Below are 18199 nucleotides of genomic sequence, written 5' to 3' on the forward strand. Positions count from 1 at the left end.
CCCCCCCCCCCATCTGCGCATGCCCAGAGCCGGGAGAGACAAAACCCTCCTCCGGCTCCGGGAGAGGCTCCAACGGCCCCGCACGAGCCCGGCAGAGCCGCAGCGCCCCGCCGCAGCCCGGCTCGCGCGTCACTTCCGCTCCCGGGAGAGTCTGGAACTACATCTCCCAGCCTGCCTTGGGAGGGCGCTTCCGCCCTCTCCAACCCGCGCAAACCCAGGCAGGAACTGGCGGAGCTGGGGGGCGGGGCCGGGAGAACTCAGCCCCGAGTGGGGGGCGGGGCTTTGCTGCTGCCCGCGCTCCGTGCTGGGGGGGCCCGTCATTAACCCCTCCGTGCCCGGCCGGGGGGGGCTTTCTCCAGCCGGGACCCGCCCCCGGGCTCTGCGCGCCCCCGCCCCGGTGAGTGGGAGACCCCGCGGGGGGGGGCAGGAAAGTGACTCTGCCCCCGGCACGGCTGGGATGGGGGGGGCAGAGACTGGGGCCCGGCGGGGGGGTCCCCTGGGGGGAGGGGGGTGTCGGGGGGGGGGGTGAACTGTCTCTGTGCAGCCAGGAAATTCCCGGGGGGTAAGTTGGGGGCGGGGGGGGAGTTATTTGGATCCTGTCCCTGTTTGTGCCCCTCCCCCCCCCCCCCCCCCCGGACACAAATGCCCCCAGTTCTCCCCTTTTCTCTCTCGGTAGCTCCCACGTGGCTGTAAACTCCCCCCCCCCCCCCATCCGCTCTCTCGTCTCCCCTGATCCCCCCCCCCCCCCACGTCTCTCCCTCCTCCTCACATGTCCATTGAAACTCTCCTCCTGGGGGGGGGCGGCGGGATTCCCCCCCCCCCCGTTTGATCCGCAGCGATTTGTCCCGGTGTCGGGGGAAGTTGGAGCCCGGAGCCATCCCCCAACCTGGCTGCCCCCGGCGTGGGGGTGGGAGGAGACGCCGGGTCTCTGCCGGGGCGGGGAAGGGAGGGGCCCGTGTCCCCCCTGGGGCTGCCCCCGATCCCGGCTTCCCAGTCCCACTTGCTGCCCCCCAACCGCAGCACCGCTGCCCCCAGCCCCCACCTGCCCCCCACCTCCCCATCCCCCACTGCCGCCCCCTCCCCTCCCCCAGGGAGCCCTCCAGCTCCCCCCCCCCCGCCCTCTTCAATCAGCCCCTCCGAGGGCTCCCTGCTGCCCAGGGGAACGGGGGCAGTGGGGGGGACCATCACTTTCTGTTTATGTATTGGACAGTCACTTAAAATCCAGCCAACCAGTCCCCCTTTCCCACTCCTCCTATAATATATAAAAATCCCCTCCGATCTTGGTGGGTTTTTTTCCTCATGATATCAGTTGCGTAGTTCGTGACCCGTAGTCTCCGCAAATCTCAAAGATAGATCTAAAATACCCTAACCATTTGCCCCACTTGTCTCTAGTTGTCCGTTTCTCTTCGAACGTGCCCTGAGATTCCCCCCCCCTTACACCTTTTTTCAGATTTCTCAGATTTACACCTTTTCTCAGATTCTTGAATTTGGATATAAAATACTTGCCAGTGTTGCCCATTTCCGCTCTATTAATTTATCAAATATTGATGGGAAATACACTCAGCTTTTACCTGATATCAACAAGTGATAAAAAATCCCTATCATTTTCCTCTCTATAATTTGCAAAAATGAGTCCAAAATCCTTCAGATTTCCACCCTTTCTCTTTCATTTCTGAACACTGATCTCAAATCTCAGCTTTTCCCTCTTTCTATGTCATTATCAAATGTCAATTAAAAATCCTCTCGAGATTTGGGCTGTTCCCCATGTCTCTAAATCCCACCAACTTCTCCTTTCTTGAGGGGAACCTGTGGCCCTGAGTCTTCCATCCTGGAGGTTGCAGGGAGTTAAATTGCCCAGTGATCATCTTTCCCCTCTCCTTTGCGAATCATTTGTTTCCCCCCTTTATCTCTGTTAAAATGTTTGCCGATGAAAGAGACCAGCCACGTATTTAATACGCCTCAAATGCAGAGGCCTTGCTGTGTTTGGGGGATCAGTGGCCCCCACCTGGTAACAGGAGAGGTGGCTGGACCCTTTTCTTTTCTCCATCTGGCCTGGGATGAGGAGGTCCCTTTAAGTGCAGCGTGGGTCCAGAAGTATCCCAAACCCCATGACAAAGGGTCTCCGTGAGGGGTTGCTTCCCGCAGTGCTAAGATGTAGCCACCTCTGGGGTGGATCCATGGTGGCCATTATTTGCTAGTGACAGGGCATGGAAATTTCTTACCTATTTTGGCCCCTCCATGGCTTCCCTTCTCCTGTTGAAGAAGTGTCCCCCAGGTCTCACTCTGCCTGTGTGATTGGGCAGCAGCAGGGCAGTGATAAATTTCTATTCACTTATCAGACACTGAGGTAACACTATTGTTGTGTGAGTGTATGGGGAGATTACAGCTGGAGCTGAAGGTGCATTGTGGTAGGGGGAGGCTTCTGGCTGGCTGGGCAGGGGGTACCCAAGTCAGGTTAGTTGGTTCTGGAGGTTTGGGAGTTTGGGGGTGGTTCTGATGTTCCCAGCCTTGAGGCTTTGTGTCCTGGAGGTAGGTATCCCTGGGGGCCTGTTGGCTGCAGAACAGTGGGGGTGGGTGTCTCTTGGGGAGGTGGGTCAGGGGGTTAGAGGGTGCCTGGTGCTCTGTCTGGGCTTCCCCCACTGGCTCCTGGGATCGTTGTCATGCCCAGTGCACAGAACTGGGGAGAGATCCCCAGCAGTAGGTCGGGGATGCCAGGCAAGCAGAGTGAGGATCCCGCTGTAAAGCATCACGGGGCCCTGCTTGGGGGGGGGGTCCCAGGCAAACATCATGGCAGATCCTGCTGGATGGCAGGCAGGGGTCCTGGGCAGGCAGTGGGGGAATCCCAGGCAAGCAGTGAGGGACTGATTTCCCAGCGGGGGGGTCTGGGCTCTGGGTACTGAGGAGTGGCTGGGGGCTCTGGGGGCTGCTCCTGACCTCCCTCCTTCTTCCTGATCAGCTTGTGCCAGAATCATGGGGGCATTTCCCATCCACACCCAGTCACTATGGTAACTTTCTATCCACTTACCAAACACTGTGAGGTGAAATCACAGATTTTGCTTCTCTCCCCTCTTGAAAACTGCAGGAACTTCCTGTTCTGTTGGAGAAATCGTGTCCCCAGTCCTAGATCTGGGGGGTGAGGAAGGTGGGAAGGGGGTTAGCCCGACCACACAATGGTCTCTTCCACAGCATTCTGGACTCATTCGTTCTGAAATCTGGTTTCATTGAGACCATTGTTAATCCAGAGTCCCACTGCATGGAAAGTCAAGGAGTGACTCCAGATGGACAGTGGGGCAAATGAGATTAGCAATTCTCCCTGTGAGGAGGGTCTCTCATTAGCTGCTCTCCCCAGAGAGCTAAAGGAGGGAAGGCTGCTCATACGCTCTGTCCCTCTCTGCTCAGGATATTGGGGTTCAGCTTCCTGGTCAGACCCTGCAGCCTCCATTGCGATCTGGGAGACCGGGCTGAGCAGCTGCTGCTCCCCCACCAGGGGTTCTGTGCTGGGAAGTGACTTTAATTAAAGCTTCTTCTCTGCCCGGCCCAGGTGAGGACTTTCTCCAGCTGGTACTAGCCCCCTAGGGCAGCCCTGGGCCCTGTTAATACTAAATTCTGAGCCAGAGACTCCAGGTAACTGAAGGAAACCAAGGGAAAATGCTGGTGTCTGGCATTAAAATGACTCTACACAAACAGTCCCTCTCCCGGTCATTTCTCTTCCCATTAGCAATTGCAGGAACAATCCAGCCATGGGGAGCAAACAACCCAGGAATGGGACTTTTCTACCAGATGGGCAGGGAGAGGGGACAGGGAAAAGGAGATAGAAGGAGAAAGAGAGACTGAAAAGGGCCTTGGGAAAGAAGAGTTTCAAGAGAGATTTCCAGATCGCTAATCTGCCCAGACAGATGTATTACTGCACCCTAGGTAGAGTCACTTTCCTGTGGACAAGATGAGGATCAGCCAGAGGAAAACCCAGTTCCTGACCCCATATCCCTCCTGCTGGGGTGTGGCTGCCCTGGGGTCAGTGTCAGAGGGAATCTCGAAAGGGACTCCTTTGGTTCTGCTTTTTTCTAGCATTGTATTGAGAGACTTTGTTACAGGATGAGAGAAGGGAGTTTAAAAATGTGTCTATGGGCGTAGCCTGGCAGGAGGGGCCAGGTTTACACTGTAATAAAGAGATCAAGCATTTTCCCAGCATGGCAGAATCTAGGGTGTCTGTCTGTCTGCAGGGAAAGGGCCTGGGGGAATCGTGCTGTGAAATGAACTAAAGCCTGTTGTGAAACCTCCACAACCACCCTTCTCGCCCTGCCAGGCTGCAGAACACGTTTCGCTCCAGCTGATCCCGTCCTCCCATGGGACAGGGGAGAGAAATGGCTGCAGTGGAGCCAGTTCAGGTGGGGATTATTTTGGGGGGGTGGGGTTTGCTGGTGGGGTCCTGCAGGAGGGGGAGGGGCAGCAAATACGCCGGAGAGGGGAAGCTTTGCACCGTCTGGTTTGGAGGTTGGAGCGGGGCAGGAAATGCACAGGGTGGAGAAAGGGACAAGGACGGGGGGTGGCAGACCTGCTGGGAATTGTTTAATAAGTGGCCTAGATTCGAGGAACAGACCCATGAGGTTCGGAGGTGGAAATGCCCTAATTTGTGAAACAGAAAATAACCCACCTACATGGAGCTGGGAAAACTGACCAGACTCATAGTGCTGGAGCCTGACCTGACTAATCAGCGGCTGCTCTGAGATATGAAAGGGGCACCCACCAGCTGCCCCTCCCTTCATATCCAGCTCCTGACAAGGAGGAGGGTGTTGGGCTTCCAACCAGGGAGCTCTCCCTGGACCCTGCTAGGGGCTCCATCTCCTGTATCAGGCTGTGGCTAGTAGGTGTGTGATGGATCTGCTGGGAGAGAGGAGGGGCTCTCTCTTCGTCTATATACCCTGGTGTTTTCTGGGTGCTCTGAGCACGGTGGGGGTGGGACTCCGTTGACTGTGAGCCGCCCAGAGCTTCCATTTGATTGGCTCCTCTCCCCCCGAATAGTGGGGCTGTGAATGGGGCAGCTGGTACTGAATGTGGGACTCTTGCTCTTTCAGAGGCCGGTGACCTTCGAGGAGGTGGCTGTGTAGAAGAGCGGGCTCTGGTGGACCCCGCTCAGAGAGCCCTCTACAGAGAAGACATGCAGAAGAACTATGAGAATGTGACCTCGCTGGGTAAGGATTTCTGTGCCCTTGGTTATTAGGAGGGGAAATGAAGAGATAAGGTTCACGCCACCCCCACAATGCTACCTCTTCTCTGTCCTGTTTCTGCATCACCTCAACATGCCACTGACACATACAATACCACTCTACCCTCTCCTCCTACAGAACACTTCGGGAACAGAGCACAGGAGCAGTATCGCACACTGTCAAATATCTCCTGTTTGCTCAAGTAAAACTGGGGGTTAGGTTCAGCATAATGAACAGAAGGTTCCTACCCTTGGCCTTCTCTCAAACCCTGAGCCTTCTCCACCCGGACCAGAATGTGCTTGGGGTGTAACAAGCAGGCGGCTGGAGTCAGAGCTGCTGGTCCAGGGTTACTGATCATACAGACACTCAGGCCGTCCTTGAATGCTGGCTGGGAGCATCCAGAAAAGGGAGCTCCAGCAGCAGAACATTGAAACTCAGCCAGGATTACAGATGATACAACTCCTCACTGGTCTACATGGGAAAATGGCCTAGGTTGGTAGTGAAACTGCTTGAGACCTGGAGAGTCTTTGCTCCCCCTTCACCATGTGCAATAGCCACAATCTCTCTTCTCTGCAAGCTCTTTGGATCTTGGAGTGCAGCATTCCTGAAGTCACATGACCTGATTCTTATGTTTCACAGTCTGCCTTTCCAGACTAATTAGAGTCTGTTACTCCTGAATTATAGCTTCTAATTTCCCAGTGTTCTCCACAGCCAGGGACTTTCATACTCCTTCCCATTGCACTGGACTCACTAGATTCCCTAGCACATAAATCCGGCCATGCTGGGTCAGATCAAACGTCCATGTAGCCCAGTATCATGTCTCCTGACAGTGGCCAATGCCAGGTGTCCCAGAGGGACTGAACAGAACAGGGAATCAACAAGTGATCCATCACCTGTCATCCATTCCACAGGTTCTGGCAATCAGTGGTTAGGGACACCATCCCGGCTAATGGCTGTTCATGGACCTATCCTCCATGAATGTATCTCGTTCTTTTTTTGAACACTGTTATAGACTTGGCCTTCACAACTTCCTCTGGCAAAGAGTTCAGCAGGTTGATTGTCCATTGTGTGAAGAAATGCTTCCTTTGGTTTGTTTTAAATCTGCTGCCTAGTACTTTAGTTGGGCGACTCCCAGTTCTTGTGTTAGGAGCAGGAGTAAATAACAGTTCATTATTTACTTTCTCTACAGCAGTCTTGATTTTATAGACTTCTATCATATCTCCTCTTCTTCGTCTCTTTTCCAAGCTGAAAAGTTCCAGTCTTTTTAATCTCTCCACGTATGGAATCTGTTCCCTCCCCTTAATCATTTCTGTTTCCCTTTTCTGAACCTTTTCCAATTCCAATATATCTCTTTTTGAGATGGGGTGATGACATCTGCTCCCAGTATTCAAGATGTGGGTGTACCATGGATTTATATAGGGGCAATATGATATTTTCTCTGTTATTATCTATCCCTTTCTTAATGATTCCAGCGTTCTGGTTGTTTTTTTGACGGCTGCTGCACATTGAGTGGATGTTTTCAGAGAACTCGCCACAATGACTCCAAGATCTGTCTCTTGAGTGGAAACGACTAATTTAGACACTATCATTTTATATGTATAGTTGGGATTATGTTTTCCAATGGGCTGCAGTATGTGCTATCCTGACATCTAGTACTGCTGAGATCCTGCATTCAGTGATATCCCTGCCCTTCCTGTTCCTTTTCTCCACTGAACCCCACCAGCCCATTCTTACTGTTCCCAGCTTCCCCAGGACTCTCTCATTGTGTCTGGACCTCTCTCTCTCTGCAAGAAGCAGTTCCAGGGAGACTTATCCTCTGTCTGGAGTCTTCAATTTCTGAGACATGGATTTATTTTCTCTGCGTTGTAAGAGGCTCTGTTATAATGAGTTTCTGTGACATTACCCAGAGTACAGTCTGGACTGTTGAACAGTTGTATCCACTCAGTTCTCCAACCTGGGGTACCTTTTCCACTGTTTGACTGTGAGAACAGCCTCTCTTGGCCAGTAAACACCCCGTCTCCAGCATGTAACTCTCTCCCAGCTACACGGTACTGAGTGCTGCTAGCCAGACACTCATGAATTACACCTCAGGAGAACACCAGCAAATTGTCAAGTGCCAGACTTTCCCCCAGAAATGTGCCTCTTGCACCATCCAGCACACTACTGAACAGCACAAGCTCATATTAAATCTTTCATTTCAGCAGTGGAAAATGACATGCACCAGCCTTGTTATCCCAAACGGAATTCCCCACAGACTTTAATCCAAACACACTGGTGTGACGTTCCCCTCTGGTGTTATCTGCACTGGTCATCTGCTAGGCCTCTCCAATCCTTGACTCTAGGAGCCAGCCTTACCCTGCTCTGCTGTGAGAACCCCCACTCCTGGGCTGTTCACGCACGGCCTCTGGTATGTAAGCTGCTCCCAGCTACTTGCAAGTGAATGACACTAGCCAGTATCTCCGGTCCCAGACACAACCCTAGGAACCTCCGTCTTGCAGCGTCCAGTAATGCCCACTGGATGCTGCAAGCTTATATAAGTTTGTCAATTTAACAAAAGAATTGATATGTACCAGGCTTGTTATCCCAAGCGGAGCCTCTGACACACTTCAAACCAGACACACTGCTTCAGGAAGAGTAAACAGACAGATTTATTAGCTGTAAAGATAGATTTTAAGTGATTATAAGTCAAAGCATAACAAGGCTGATTTGGTCAAATGAAATAAAAGCAAAACCCATTCTAAGCTGATCTTAACACTTTCAGTGTCCTTACAAACTTAGATGCTTCTCACCACAGGCTGGCTGGTTACTTTTCAGTCAGGCTCTCCCCTTTGATCAGTGCTTCAGTTGCTTGGTGGTGGTGGTGTCTGTAGATGTAGGTGGAAGAGAGAGAGCCAGCATGGCAAATGTGTCTCCCTTTTATCATGTCCTTTCTTCCCTCGTGGATTTGCGACCCCCCCACCTCCCCCCCCCGCCGCTTCAGAGTCAGATGAGCATTTCTGAGTCTATCCAAGCAAGGTTGAGCAATTCTCCTGGTGTGGCCTCATGCAGGTGAGTCATTGCATGATAGCTCCCTTGCTGCACAATGGCTGTTGATGGGTTGACACCCCGCCCGGGCGTTGGTTACTTTCCTTGCTGTTGCCTCTGGGGAGCTAATATCTGGCCGATTCCCCCCAATTTACAGCATGTTTTAGTGACAACCATACTACACAATTCTCATAATTTCATATCCTTATACTTATAAGAAGCACATGGGATCTTTTTCAGGGGAAAAGGCAATATGCTGCATTTATTGAAGATACAACAATTAATATACTCATTCAGTTACACCCCCCCCCAACACACGCACACATGCATACACTGCCCTGCCAGTCAATGTTATTGTTACGAGTCCAGAGTCCGGATCAATCTAGTGGCCAGCTAGGTTGATCACGGGTAGGGAGGAGCTGTATTCTGTTGGTCGCAACACTATGCTCCGGGGAATCTTGGCAGGACGAACCTAAAGTTTCATATCAAGGCACCCTGTTTATATAGTGATTTTTTTTTTTCCATTGGGTCCAGTGAGTTTTTCGAATGCATATTTTTTGGTCCAGGTTTTGGTGCATGTGTCCGGGAACCATAGGTTTAATTTACTATGGGGTATTGGACAGTATTCCACAATAACTGTTAGTATTGTTTCTGTTTTAACAGGCTTGTTTTACTGATACGGTAATTGTGGGTAGCTGAAACTCCAGGTTGTATTTTCATAGGAACCCTCAATTTTAACTCCTATTTTTCAGGCATATATATTGGAATTTCCTAAGGGTTTAACAGTTAGTGTCACTGAGTCCCCGGGCAATGCTCTGGAACTGCTTCCCATGAAGCCAGGCAGGACTCTGGGGAAGTCTCCTTTCTGTGAGCAGACTGTCTTCAGGACATACAGCTCACACGGCTTCCACCTTCCTGGGTCTGACCTCGGAGCATTCAGCATCCTCTGTCCCTCCGTGTGCTTCCCATAGTGAGTCCACCCAGGCAGGGTCCTGGGGAAGCCAGAGGGTCCTGCCCCCCAACTCCGCAGTCAGACGTGACTCTCAGCCAGCTAGTAAAACAGAGGTTTATTAGATGACAGGAACATGGTCTAAAACAGAGCTTGTAGGTGCAGAGAACAGGACTCCTCAGCTGGGTCCATTTTGGGGGGCAGTGAGCCAGGCAACCCCGTCTGCACTTCACTCCAAGTCCCCAGCCAGCCCCAAACTGAAACTCTCTCCAGCCCCTCCTCCTCTGGGCTTTGTCCCTTTCCCGGGCCAGGAGGTCACCTGAGTCCTTTGTTCTCCAACCCTTTAGCTCTCACCTTGCAGGAGGAAGGGCCAGGCCACCAGTTCCCAGGAAACAGGGTGTTGGCCATTCTCTGTGTCCAGACCCCTGCACACACCTGCCCTCTAGGGCTCTGCAACGATCATACACCCTTACCCCACCCCCTAGATACTTAAGAACTGCATAGGGGAAATTGAGGCACCCCCACACTATTCAGAGGAAACATTAAGAACAGTCCCGCTTCATCACATGTACCCATTGCCATTTGTTGCTTTTTTTTTAATGTGGTATACCAGTGGGCTAAGAGGATCCACTATGGAGTAAGGGCCTATCCATTTTGATTTTAGTGAGTGACCCCTTTTTCCCATTTTAAGGTTTCCTTTTTTAATATTTTGTAACAGTGTGGCAGCCAGGGCCATGCTATTAGCTACCAAACATTCATTTGTTTTTTTTAAAAAAAGGGTGTGATTCATCAGGGAGATGCAGGGCGGGGGCTGTGAGAGCCTTCTGTTTCAGCAGGGTTAAAGCGGTGTCTTGCTGTTTTTCCCCATTCCCATTTTGTCTTTGTATCAGTTTCCATAATGAGTGAGTTACTTTAGCATATTTATAAATGGGTTGTCTAAGAAAATTGAGTCCTCCTAACAGTACTCTTAAAGAGTGGGCGTTGGTAGGGGCCGGCATTACTAGTGCCTTTACCTTCCTCTGATCTACCTGTCTCCCTTCTTGTCCTTTGGTTTGATGACTTTGTGCTGCCCTTTATGGGCTGTTCTTTTCTTCCTTTATCAGTTAGGTAATTTATATTAACACAGATGCTTTTTGGCTTGCTTTTGGATTTAAAGACATTCGCAGCTTAGGCCTGGTCTACAGTATGTGGTTGTTTTGGAATTAGCCGAGTTACTTTGAAATAAAACTGATTCCGTCCACACGACCACACCAGTTTTTTTGATTTAAAGGGCTCTTTAATCCGATTTCTGTACTCCACCTCAGCAAGTGGAATAGTGCTAAAATAGAGATCGCAGTTCCAGGTTACAGGTACTGTGGCCGCAATTTGACGTTATTGGCCTCCGGGAGCTATCCCAGAATGCTCCCTTGTGACCGCTCTGGACAACACTCTCAACTCTGATGCACTAGCCAGGTAGGCAGAAAAAGCCCTGGGAACTTTTGAATTTCCTGTTTGGTCACCATCAGCACAGGTGACCATCAGCACGGTCCACCATCACAGGCGACCATGCAGAGTCCACCATCACAAGAGACCACACAGTCCCGGATTCACAGACGAGCTCCAGCATCGTCCAAATGGGAGGTACTGGATTTCATCACATGTTGAGGAGATGAATCTGTTATAGCAGAGCTACGTTCCAAAAAAAGGAGCGCAAATACATACACTAAAGTCTCCAGGGCCATGATGGAAAGACGCTCTTCCAGGGACACAGAGCAGTGTCATTCAAAAATCAAGGAGTTCAGGCAACTGTACCAAAAAGCCAGGGAGGTGAACGGGCGCTCTGGTCACAGCCACATACATACCGCTTCTACCGTGAGCTGCATGTAATTATGCGGGGTGACACCACCACTACCCCACCACTGTCCGTGGACACCTGCAAGGGGGGAGTAGTTCAGAGCAAGGAGGATGAGTTTTTGGAGGACGAAGAGGAGGAGGAGGACAATGCACAGGCTGCAAGTGGGGAATCTGTTTTCCCCCCAGCCAGGAACTATTCTTAACGCTGGAGCCAATAGCCTCTCCCCACTCCCAAGGCAGGCTCCTGGACCATGACCCTGAAGAAGGCACTTCTGGTGAGTGAGAGCTTGATTGGAGCCACGCGGTGGGGGGAAACCCAGCCACGCTGGACTGTTCGCATTTAGTTTAAAGGGCTCATCCCTGCTCAGAGCCTCATCGGAGCCACGAGGGGTGTGGGGGGGGGAGGGTGTTGTGTGAAGCGATCATCCCAGAGAGACCGCAGGCCCTCCTTTTATATGGCAAACCCACCAGGCATTGCTTGCTATGGAAAAGGGGGCCCAGCAGTTTGAAAGCATTGAAAGGAATGCAGAAGAAGCAGAACCCCGTGTGCCCCTAGGACTTACCATGGCTTCCTGCAAGCTGAACTCTGTTGCCCGGCCGCATGTGATGGCTTACTCACACCAAAGTGGCAGGCACTTCAGTATAAGAGGCAAAATGAGACCTTGTACAGAAAGAACATGTGCTGTGTACTATGAATTGCCTGTTTCACTGAGAAAGAGCGTCCCCTTTGTTCTCTAAAATGTATCTTTTAAAATACTGCCCTCCCTTTTTCTCCTCCCACAGCAGGTGCAAATGTTTCAACGCGGCCCCTATCTCCTCCGTCCCAGAGGCTGGTCCATATTAGAAGGCAAAAAAACGAACTCGGGATGACAGGTTTGCTGAGTCCTCATGCACTGATAGGGCCCAGTTGAATGCGTGGAGGCAAACAATTGCGGAGTCACGTAAAATGTTACATGAATACGAAGAGAGGAGGGACGTGAGTGATGATAGCAGTCAGGATGCTATGTTCAAGTTCATGGGGGAGCTTGTTCTTCCCTCCTCCGACACCCCCCTAACCCAATACCTCCCTCCCCCATCTAGCTTCTGATTTCTCTCAATGTTTGTGCAACAAATAATAAAGAACATTTTTTAAACAATTGTGACTTTGCTTCCTTTCATATATATAGGGAGTGGGTAACTTCAAGAGAAACAAACACAACTGTCACACCGTACCCTGGCCAGTCATGAAGCTGGCTTTCAATGCTTCTCTGATGTGCAACGCGCCCTGCTGTGCTCTTCTAATTGCCCTGTTGGCTGGCTGGCTGCGAAATTGGCTGCCAGGTGAGTTGCCTCAACCTCCCACCCTGCCATAAATGTCTCCCCCTTACTCTCACAGATATTGTGGAGCACACAACACGCAGCAGTTACAATTGGAATATTGGTTGTGCTGAGATCTAACAGAGTCAGTAAACTGCGCCAGCGCACTTTCAAACGTCCAAAAGCACATTCTACCACCGTTCTGCACTTGCTCAGCCTGTAGTTGAACAGCTCCTGACTACTGTCCAGGGTGCCTGTGTACGGCTTCATGAGCCATCTCATTAAGGGGTAGGCTGGGTCCTCAAGGATAACTATAGGCATTTCAACACCCCCCAAACAGTAATATTCTGGTCTGGGAAGTAAGTTCCTTCCTGCAGCTGTTCAAACAGACCAGAGTTCCTGAAGATGTGAGCGTCATGCACCTTTCCTGGCCATCCCACGTTGATGTCGGTGAAACGTCCCTTGTGATCCACAGTACTTGCAGCACCATGGAAAAGGACCCCTTGCGGTTTATGTACTGGCTACCCCGGTGTTCCGGGGCCAAGATAGGGATATGCATTCCATCTATCACCCCGCCGCAGTCAGGGAACCCCAGCGCATTAAAGCCATCCACAATGGTCTGCATATTTCCCAAAGTCACTACCTTTGATAGCAGCTGGTCAATGATTGCGTTGGCTACTTGCAGCACAGCAGCCCCCACAGTAGATTTGCCCACTCCAAACTGATTCCTGACTGACTGGTAGCTGTCGGGCATTGCAAGCTTCCACAGGGCTATGGCCACTCGCTTCCCAACTGTGAGGGCTGCTCTCATTTTGGTGTCTTTGCATTTCAGGGCAGGGGACAGCAAGTCACAGAGTTCCACGAAAGTGGCCCTATGCATACAAAAGTTTCTCAGCCACTGGGAATCATCCCATACCCGCAACACTATGCGGTCCCACCAGTCTGTGCTTGTTTGCTGGGCCCAGAGTTAGTGTTCCATGGCATGAACCTGGCCCAACAGCACCATGATCTCCCAATCACCACATGCCGTGCTTCTGGGAACGTCTGTGTCCATGTCCTCATCACTATCATAATCGCGCTGTCGTTGCTTCCTTGCCCGGTTTTGCAGGGACTGCACATACTGCTAGATAATGCGTGAGGTATTTACAATGGTCAGAACTGCAGCGGAGATCTGATCGGGCTCCATGGCTATGGCATCTGCACGGGTAATCCTGGGAAAAGGGCGGGGAACATAGGAGAGCAGAGTTGGCGGCGGAAACTGTGATGCTCGGTTCACGGCAGCCAAAAAAAGGCGGTAAATGGTTGTCTTCTGTAGTTTTCACGGAGGTGGGAGCCTAGGACAGACAACATGGAGAAGCTTGGAGGCACAGCAGTAGCGGGAGAGCAGAGTTGGCGGCGGAAGCTGTGCTGCTTGGTTCAGAAGGGCTGAGAAGAGTTGGCAGCGGAAGCGTTCGATGAGGAAGAGAGAGAGAGTAGATAGTAGAGATTACATAGGAAGATGAGAGGAAATGAGAGGTGGATTCATATTAGCCTGAGAGCAGCGGTGCACCGTCTGCTGAAAGCAGTATGGCGTCCGCACGCCAAAAAGGCGCGAAAGGATTGTCTGCCACAGCTTTCACAAAGGGAGGAGCGACTGACGACACACACCCAGAAACACCTGCAAGAATGTTTTTGCCCCATCGTGCACTGGGAGCTTAACCCAGAATTCCAATGGGCTGCGGGAACTGTGGGATAGCTACCTACAGTGCACCGCTCTGACATTCGATGCTAGCCTTGGTCCTGTGGATGCAGTCCACCGAATTCACGCACTTTAGTGGGGACACAGAAGACCGAATGTATTAAATAGTTTCCGAAAATTCAAATAGAATAATTTTGAAATAATTTCATACCGTAGTTGTACCCTTTGAGATTCTGTCTTAAAAGAGACACAGTCAACTTCCACCAGAGTTTTGATTACTTTTCACTTTTAAATCCTGCTTCTGAAAGACACAGCAATCTGAAAAAGAAAACACAACCTATTGTGGCTCCCTTTGGAGCCCTAATAGGATTTTAATTAAGTAGTATGGTATGTTTTCCATTTCTTTTACCCCTTCTACAATATACACTGCACATGTTCTGGGGAAAATGCACATTCCTTCCATAGTTTAACTTGTATAACATTAACCATATTAATTTTTACATAAGGTGTAACTGTTTCTTTTATGCTCACAGTTTTTATGTACTCTTATCAAAGTGACAGTGTGATTACACTGGACCACCTTAAGGCTCAGTGTGGGGTACTGTCTATTTTTTTTTAATTTCTTATTTTTTTACTACAGCTCTTATTTGCTATTATGTTACCAAAAAACAAATCCAGAATTTTTTCCCATTCTCCTGGTTTTGACTGCCCTGCTGCAGCCATGACTTTGGTCTTTTAAAAAGATATTGAACTAAAAAGCATTAAGGTACCTTAAGAGTTAAATGCTAAATACCAAATGAAACAACACTAGTTACCTGTGTCTGGCAAAAAGTGTTTCTCGGTTTTGCAACTTTGAATGAAAGAGTCAAATGGATTTTAGTGGTATTATTTAAAAACAAAACCAATTCATCTTAAACCTACAAAACAAGAGTTTTACAAATGGGGAGTGTTGCTTTAGGTCCTAAACACTCCACATATTTACACACTCTTTTTTTTTCTTAATATTCCTTACACTGCTTTAATTTTTACACAGCTGTACATAGATTACATTTGTATACATTTGGGGGCAGTTAAGTTCCAATAGAAACCCCTTCTGTTCTTTTAGCGAATTTGACTAAATTATTCATAGTCAAATAGTCAAATGATTTAAATCAGATTGTCTCTCTGCCTGGCTTATTTACAGACATTCCTTTGGAAAAGGGCCAATTTTTCCTTCAGAATGGCTGCAAAGAAACTAAGAGTTCTCTTTCTATAACACTTTTCCTTTTTAACATTTTTACAACGTTCAACTGTGTAATTCCCTCCAGCCACTTCAGAGTTAACGTCTCACTCTCTCTTTTTTTTTAAATCGCTTGCTTATCTCACAAAATGACACCTTCATCAACTCGAATTTCACCATTCCAAGTATTGTTCCAAGGATCTGAATTCCCCATGACCTATACTTACTTTTTTTTCTTCTTTTGCCACTATGCCCTCAGGGCTTCCAACTTGTTTTCCAGTTTTTTTATTTGTTACCTACCTGCTTCTCTGGGTCTGACCCTGCTTTCCTCGCTGAACCCTCCCTTTTCATGGATACAGGCTTTGTTCCACTACCAGTTTAGCAAGAAGGGTGGGCTCCTCAATGAGCCCCCACCCCTCCTGGTCCCTTTCCTTAACCATTTCTTTTAAAATTGTGAAATCATCACAATATCACTGACAAAAAATACTACACTGCCCAAATTCCTATATCTTTCAGAGTTGGGTCTCACATAGAAAATACTGCCCCAACATATTTTTTTAATGAATTTATTTTACCTTTATAACTTTTCGCTGCCCGTGGTCATGCTGGGAGTTACAAAACACAGAAGTCTCTACCCCCTAAAAAGAACTCTGCCTGACAGAGCAGGAGGGAGAAACGCTAAGCCCCCTACCCTTTGGGCTCGATCCTGCTATGACCAAGGGTATATTCACATATGCAATTTTCCCCCAACAGATGGGTAGGAGAGAGGACTCTAACCCTCCCCATTATGGCCCAGCACTTCTTCGACCAGGGGTCTGGGGTTGCAGGTTTTTAGAAATTTTGGTGGTGCTCAGAACCTGCCCCCCAACTCTGCCCCCCGAAACCCCACCCCCCACCTGCCTATGGCTCTGGGAGGGAGTTTGGGTGGGGGGAGGAGGTCTGGGGTGTAGGAGGGGGTGAGGGGTGCAGGCTCTGGGACAGAGTTTGGGTGCTGGCTCTGGGCTGAGGGCGGGGGTGCAGGAGAGGGTGTGGGGGAGGGGGGTTGGTGTGTAGGCTCTGGGTTGGAGTTTGGATGCTGGGTGCAGGCTCCAGGCTAGGGCAGGGGGTGGGTGTGCAGGAGGGAGTGAGGGGTGCATGCTCTGGGACAGAGTTTGGGTGCTGGCTCTGGGCTGAGGGCGGGGGTGCTGGTTCTGGGAGGGAGTCTGTGGACAGAAGGGAGTGCGGGGGGGGTGCAGGTTCTGGAATGGAGTTTGGGTGTAAGCTCTGGGCTTGGGCAAGGGGTGGGAGTGTAGGAGGGCTGTATTTTAAAGAATCCTTATTCAGGTTACAGGGACAAACCATCCCGATGTGTAGAAAGAATAGTAAATATGGCAGGCGACGAGCTTGGCTTAACAGTGAAATCCTTACTGCTTTTAAATACAAAAAAGAAGCTTACAAGAAGTGGAAGATTGGACAAATGACCAGGGATGAGTATAAAAATATTGCTCGTGCTTGCAGGAATGAAATCAGGAAGGCCAAATCACACCTGGAGTTCCAGCTAGCAAGAGATGTTAAGAGTAACAAGAAGGGTTTCTTCAGGTATGTTAGCAACAAGAAGAAAGTCAAGGAAAGTGTGGGCCCCTTACTGAATGAGGGAGGCAACCTAGTGACAGAGGATGTGGAAAAAGCTAATGTACTCAATGCTTTTTTTGCCTCTGTCTTCACGAACAAGGTCAGCTCCCAGACTACTGCCCTGGGCAGCACAGCATGGGGAGGAGGTGACCAGCCCTCTGTGGAGAAAGAAGTGGTTCGGGACTATTTAGAAAAGCTGGATGAGCACAAGTTCATGGGGCCGGATGCATTGCATCGGAGAGTGCTAAATGAGTTGGTGGATGTGATTGCAGAGCCATTGTCCATTATCTTTGAAAACTCATGGCGATCGGGGGAGGTCCCGGACTACTGGAAAAAGGCTAATGTAGTGCCCATCTTTAAAAAAGGGAAGAAGGAGGATCCTGGGAACTACAGGCCAGTCAGCCTCACCTCAGTCCCTGGAAAAATCATGGAGCAGGTCCTCAAGGAATCAATTCTGAAGCACTTAGAGGAGAGGAAAGTGATCAGGAACAGTCAGCATGGATTCACCAAGGGAAAGTCATGCCTGACTAATCTAATTGCCTTGTATGACAAGATAACTGGCTCTGTGGATGAAGGGAAAGCAGTGGACATATTGTTCCTTGACTTTAGCAAAGCTTTTGACACTGTCTCCCACAGTATTCTTGCCAGCAAGTTAAAGAAGTATGAGCTGGATGAATGGACTATAAGGTGGATAGAAAGCTGGCTAGATTGTCGGGCTCAACGGGTAGTGATCAATGGCTCCATGTCTAGTTGGCAGCCGGTGTCAAGTGGAGTGCCCCAGGGGTCGGTCCTGAGGCTGGTTTTGTTCAATATCTTCATAAATGATCTGGAGGATGGTGTGGATTGCACCCTCAGCAAGTTTGCAGATGACACTAAACTGGGAGGAGAGGTAGATACGCTGGAGGGTAGGGATAGGATACAGAGGGCCCTAGACAAATTGGAGGATTGGGCCAAAAGAAATCTGAGGAGGTTCAACAAGGACAAGTGCAGAGTCCTGCACTTAGGACGGAAGAATCCAATGCACTGCTACAGACTAGGGACCGAATGACTCGGCAGCAGTTCTGCAGAAAAGGACCTAGGGGTGACAGTGGACGAGAAGCTGGATATGAGTCAACAGTGTGCCCTTGTTGCCAAGAAGGCCAATGGCATTTTGGGATGTATAAGTAGGGGCATTGCCAGCAGATCGAGGGCCCCTCTATTCGACATTGGTGAGGCCTCATCTGGAGTACTGTGTCCAGTTTTGGGCCCCACACTACAAGAAGGATGTGGAGAAATTGGAGAGAGTCCAGCGGAGGGCAACAAAAATGATTAGGGGACTGGAACACATGACTTATGAGGAGAGGCTGAGGGAACTGGGGATGTTTAGTCTGCGGAAGAGAAGAATG

The 18199-nt window shown here is 50.0% G+C and overlaps 4 protein-coding genes across 26 annotated transcripts in view; 2 read left to right on the forward strand and 2 right to left on the reverse strand.

Annotated features, from left to right (window-relative positions):
• Positions 1–18199, forward strand: part of LOC102943236 (zinc finger protein 883) — a 2438435-nt gene that overhangs the window by 1798850 nt on the left and 621386 nt on the right. The gene's annotated exons all lie outside the window — the stretch shown is intronic.
• The window catches only part of LOC114020163 (zinc finger protein 501), a 1907800-nt gene that overhangs the window by 1764851 nt on the left and 124750 nt on the right, over positions 1–18199 (reverse strand). The gene's annotated exons all lie outside the window — the stretch shown is intronic.
• Positions 1–18199, reverse strand: part of LOC119564595 (zinc finger protein 883) — a 1467279-nt gene that overhangs the window by 916650 nt on the left and 532430 nt on the right. The gene's annotated exons all lie outside the window — the stretch shown is intronic.
• LOC102929296 (zinc finger protein 420) overlaps positions 20–18199 on the forward strand; it is a 37244-nt gene continuing 19064 nt past the window's right edge. For 7 of the 11 annotated variants that reach the window (XR_005223576.2, XR_006287742.1, XM_043537420.1 and 4 more), the window contains exons 1-3: positions 20–397; positions 4304–4385; positions 5073–5189. Coding sequence is in view for 9 of the 11 variants with exons in the window: in XM_043537420.1 (XP_043393355.1) it covers positions 20–397; positions 4304–4385; positions 5073–5189 (577 nt within the window). In the remaining 2 variants the exon portion in view is untranslated. Of the gene's footprint in view, positions 398–4220; positions 4386–5072; positions 5190–6676; positions 6925–11793; positions 12147–18199 lie in introns of those variants that run through there. The other 4 variants (XM_037887415.2, XM_043537419.1, XM_043537417.1 and 1 more) reach the window with 4 other exon arrangements.

The sequence above is a fragment of the Chelonia mydas genome, chromosome 28 (assembly GCF_015237465.2).
Source record: "Chelonia mydas isolate rCheMyd1 chromosome 28, rCheMyd1.pri.v2, whole genome shotgun sequence".
Classification (NCBI taxonomy): Eukaryota; Metazoa; Chordata; order Testudines; family Cheloniidae; genus Chelonia; species Chelonia mydas.